The sequence below is a fragment of the Malaclemys terrapin genome, chromosome 3, assembly GCF_027887155.1.
Source record: "Malaclemys terrapin pileata isolate rMalTer1 chromosome 3, rMalTer1.hap1, whole genome shotgun sequence".
Lineage (NCBI taxonomy): Eukaryota > Metazoa > Chordata > Testudines > Emydidae > Malaclemys > Malaclemys terrapin.
The window spans coordinates 53,226,834-53,231,581 of NC_071507.1; the positions used below are offsets into that span (position 1 = coordinate 53,226,834).

General features: G+C 43.1%; 1 protein-coding gene across 1 annotated transcript; it reads left to right on the forward strand.

The window, feature by feature from the left end:
• Positions 1 to 226: 226 nt before the first annotated feature.
• On the forward strand, positions 227 to 4,391 carry LOC128835127 (left-right determination factor 2-like). The gene is made up of 4 exons (XM_054024532.1): positions 227 to 491; positions 1,514 to 1,760; positions 2,840 to 3,079; positions 4,052 to 4,391. Exons 1-4 carry the CDS (start codon positions 227 to 229, stop codon positions 4,389 to 4,391), a joined length of 1,092 nt encoding a protein of 363 aa, XP_053880507.1.
• Positions 4,392 to 4,748: the final 357 nt, after the last annotated feature.

The window sequence follows — 4,748 nt, forward strand, 5'->3', positions numbered from 1 at the left end:
TTGTTACTACCAATGTGAGAGTATCCCTTTCAAGTCCTCTGCTTCACCTCCACTTGTGGAATTTGTTGTGCCAGTGGGACCGGACTTGCTATAAAAATCCAGCACATTAGGTCCCTTTCCCATTCAGGCAGCCTGGGAGCTTGAAGAGACATCTCTGCCAAGAGCAGCCTCCAGGGAGAGTGATCGGTTCATCCATTCTGATAAGCTGTTTGGTGACTGACAGAGGATGAGTGTGAGGCTTGGCTGGATGGTCTGTGTACTCTGCCTAGCCACCACTGCCAGTGGATTAACCCAGAAAAAGCTGAAGGAGGCTTTGCTGGAGAAACTGGGGCTTTCTGAGGTTCCAAAACTTCAGAAGAGAGACCTAGTGAATCTAGTTATCCCAGATCACATAAGGAACAAATATATCTCCATGTTGAGGAGCCACAGAGTGAAGAGAAGAGCCTTGCCAAGTTTGGCTGGCATCCTGAGAGGAATCCCGGGCAATGCAGGTAAAAATGCTAGCATTATTACAATTCGTTTAGCAAAGCCCAGATCCAAACATCCACTGAATTTGGGGGAAGTTCAGATCCAGATATGCATCCAGACTTTCTGGATTCCAAATATATAATGGGCTGAACAAAAACCATAGTGCCAAACTTGGGGGAATTTCACTTTGGATCTGTTTCTGGAGCTGAACGTTACAGCTTAGGACCCTTCTCTATTTATTATTATGTGGATAAAATAGATGTGCATAAAGTAATGGTGGTTTAAAGACTAAAGCATAAAAAGGAGGATTGCATGGTCATTACAATTGCTATTGGAGCAGGTTGAAAAGTGGGTTTATTCCTACAGAAAATTTTGACAAAAAAATAAAAAATATTTTTAAATCAAAACCTCCTCCCCTCCCCCACCAGTTTCTAGCTAAAAACTGCAAAAATGTCAGTTTTCATTTTTTTGACCAAAAAAAAAAAATCAAAACATTGTGAGGAAAGCCGGTACTTTCCATGCAAAGTATTGTTTAGTCAAAACTCAGTTTTCAGTCAGAAAAAATTTCAGCAGGGAAGTTCTGGTTAGCCTTACATGTTATATTAGTGCTATTTATACCCAAAATCTCAGCAGGCTCAGCATTCAAAAGATTTACATTGTTTTCCGGGGCAGTTACCAAAGCCAGTTGTCTGTTTAAAACAGTCCAACAGTCTGTTTTCGTACAGAGATCTGTAAAATAAATATGCCCAGTCATTGGTGTTTTTGAGTTCTGGGGGAAATAAAATACTTATTCCTTCCCATTATCCACCAGGTTACAGAGAGCCATGCAGAGGGAGATGATGAGGGCATTTACAAGGCATTGATTCAAATGTGCATTAGAAAAGACGTGCTTAGTACCTGTGTAGGGACTAAGAGGCCCACTCTTTGGAGTATGAGATGAGTGTGTTGTGATAATTAGGAATGAAAGGGAAGTGTTAGGGCTTTGCTTGTGTGGGATGGACATGATCCTGAGCCGGGCTCTCCTTGTTGTTCCCAATGTACACAGATATTGCAGGAGAAGTTCTCTATTCTGATACCACACGCCAGAATCTGGTCTTTGACATGGAAGGGAGAATACCTGAAAACAGTGAAGTGACCATGGCTGAACTAAAACTTTTCAAAAAGCCCCTGAACAGAACGAACATGCCTACAACCAAGCAATCTCACAGGCCAGTCACTAATGCCAGAGTCAGCGTGTACTGGGTGCAGATCCAAGCTGACGGCACCAACAGGACTTCCCTAATTGATTCCAGGTAAGAAATTACCTTTAATGTGGATATAGCTGCATTTTAGGGACTTGGTTTTACTAGGCCTGATTCTGATGTCACCTACACTTGTGTAAATCAGGAGACACTCTAATGAACCCAGTGGAGCTACACCTGTAAACAACTGGTGTGAGATCAGAATCAGGCCCACAGGCCTTGCTCTGGCACAATTCCCACCTGGGTAAAGACTGCAGGCTCTGGCTTTGTATCCTCTTTTAATTCCGTAATGAGTTCGTAAGAGCAAGGGCGTCTTTATTTCTTACAAAGATTGCAATATTCATCTTGAAGTGGCTGTATTTCTGTAATTTGTCTGAAAGCTATACATTATAATACAGTTAAAAAATTGCAATCTTAATCATTAGTTCTAGTCTTTTGCTCTGGGATAGCCTTCTGTCTCATTCACATCTCTCTCTCTCTCTCTTTCTGTTTCCTATTTTGAAAACACTGATGGATTGCTGGCTTTTCTTCTTCTGAAGATTTATTTCATTGGTCATTGACTATGCAAATTCCGTACAGTGGCTGTGATTCTGCACCACTGAAGTCTATGAAAGCTTTGCAGTTGACTTCAGTGGGGGCAAGATCAGACACAAAAGCTATAAAACTCATTTCTGCGTAGAACTTTATAGACCCAATTCAGTTCTGGCAAAAACAGATGTAAATGACATTGTTTTTAAAGGGCTTGCACTTGTTTATGCCAGGGCTGAATATGGTCCTGCATTGTCAAAACTCTGTCAAATCCTAAGGAATTCTTTAATGTGAATGGATGTAGTAGTTCTTTAGTTAGTACCTCAACATTTGCTACATGAGTATATCTATATATCTCTTAAAAATAAGTGTTATTATTTTTGACTAAAGTTTAATAATAATTGCCATCCATTAAGAATTATTGTACAGTCAGGGCACATGGCAAACTAGAGGGACTAAATTCATCTCTGGTGTAATACCATTGTTATAAACAGAGTTTCACCAGGCATTATCTGGCTGAAGACAGCTATGAGTTGCAGGTCCTATGCCTTCAATTCCCTGAAATAGACTCTTTTTTTTTTTGTCCCGACCTTGTCACACAGGTTGGTTCCAATAATGGAATCTGGTTGGAGGAATTTTGATGTGACCCAGGCTGTACATTACTGGCTAAGAGCCAAGAAGCCGGGACCAATGCTCCTGGAGATTTGGATTGAAGGAGAAAGGCTAGGCAGCTATGCCTCAGAAATGGCCAAAGTCGTGCGGTTTACCTCTCAGGATCCTTTGGATAAAGCCCTGGGCAAACCCGAGTTGGTACTTTATACCCTCAACCTGGAAGAATATGGGTATGTGTCAAATCCAAGTCTATGCTATCTTTGGTATTTGGTCGCTAATTCATACTGAAGATAACATTTCAGGCCAGGTTTAGATAGGTATGATTTAGTTGCAAAACTCCTAGAGTGGGTACGGTAGGCGAAAATACAAGGTGGTCTTAAAGTTGAATAGAGAGGTAAATAATGTTTCACAATTAGAAATGAAATGAGCCACAAAGTTTGGATAAAGATCTGGTTCCAAACTTCCTAAAATTTGGACTATTTGGACATGGGGTTTTAGTTAGGCCCATTCTAGAGCTAGGAACCAGCTGTGAAGTTCAGATCTAGATCCAAACTATCCCAAAGGGTTTTGATTAGGGTCTCTAGTTGTAATATATTTTACAAATAATCATTCAGATCACGGAAACACAGAGAGAGTAGAGGAGACAAACATATCTGGGCTGGGAAGGATATTATTGAATTTTTAGAGCCAGAGAACAGAAGGACTGATTCTCCATGGCCTTGCATCTTGTGTAGTCATTTACACAGAGGAAAAGTAAGTGCAAGAGTTTGTAAAACACTCCTGTTCTGATATGATAGCATTTTACACTTTGCACTGTGTAAAGGACTGCACAAGGTGGACAGCAATGGAGACTCAGGCCCAAAGGATGCAGCTTTCCCAGTTAGAAATAAATCACTGCAAATGGAATAGCTAGGAAGTTTCTTTACTTTAAAGCCTCTCCTCTCCCCAGATTTACTGAGCTCATTTCTGTACTTAAATACTTGAACTAAGAATGGGTCTGAACCCTCACCTTGGATCTAAACATCCCTGAATTCTGGGGGCAGGCGGGGTGCTAATCCAGAGCCAAGCTTTGCAGCTCAGGCCCTTTTCTGATGTTAATGACAAGGACTGTTCTCCCCCCGACCCCCCCCCCCCCAATCTTTCAGCATGAGTCCTGATTTTCAGTCACAGAGACATTATTCCTTGGCTTTGCTTTTTGATAGGGGGCCTGGAGACTGCAAGGAGGAAAGCATGACGAAGAAACCTATCTGCTGCCGGCAGGAACACTACATCAACTTCCGAGAGCTGACCTGGACTCAGTACTGGATTATTGAGCCTGCGGGGTACCAGGCCTACCTCTGCATGGGGGGCTGTGTGCAGGCCAAGGGCCTCTTGCGCCACTTTGGCTATGGAGAAAGAACCTGTGCCGTGGCGGAGAGCTCCCCACTTCCCATGATGTACCTAGTCAAGAAGGGAAACTACACGGAAATCGAAGTGGCTGAATTTCCTAACATGATCGTAGAAAAATGTGGCTGCGTTATGGACAACATAGCAGTGGTGTAAAATAAAGACACATGGCGCGGGGCCTGGCTGCTCTTGCAAGGGGGAGGGGACCTTCAGGAGTCCTTTCCTCCCTTACATTCCACAGAGGTAGACACAGTCCTAGAGCTTGCACTCCCTGTGTGCATGGTGCAGGTAAGTGCTGCCATCAACCCTAGGTGCTGCAAAAGGGTTCCTAGACATGCCAGCTGGTTGTCGGGGCTGGCGCAAAGGACTTTGCATATTGCATCCTGTAAAAAGGTTTGGGCAGTTGCTTGGAACTGCATTTGCTCCTGTTGAGGAATTGTGCCTGCCTGTGTCTTCTGCTGGCCATGTGACTCCGGTCATTGCATCCAGTGTGGTGCTCGCCACTAATGCAGC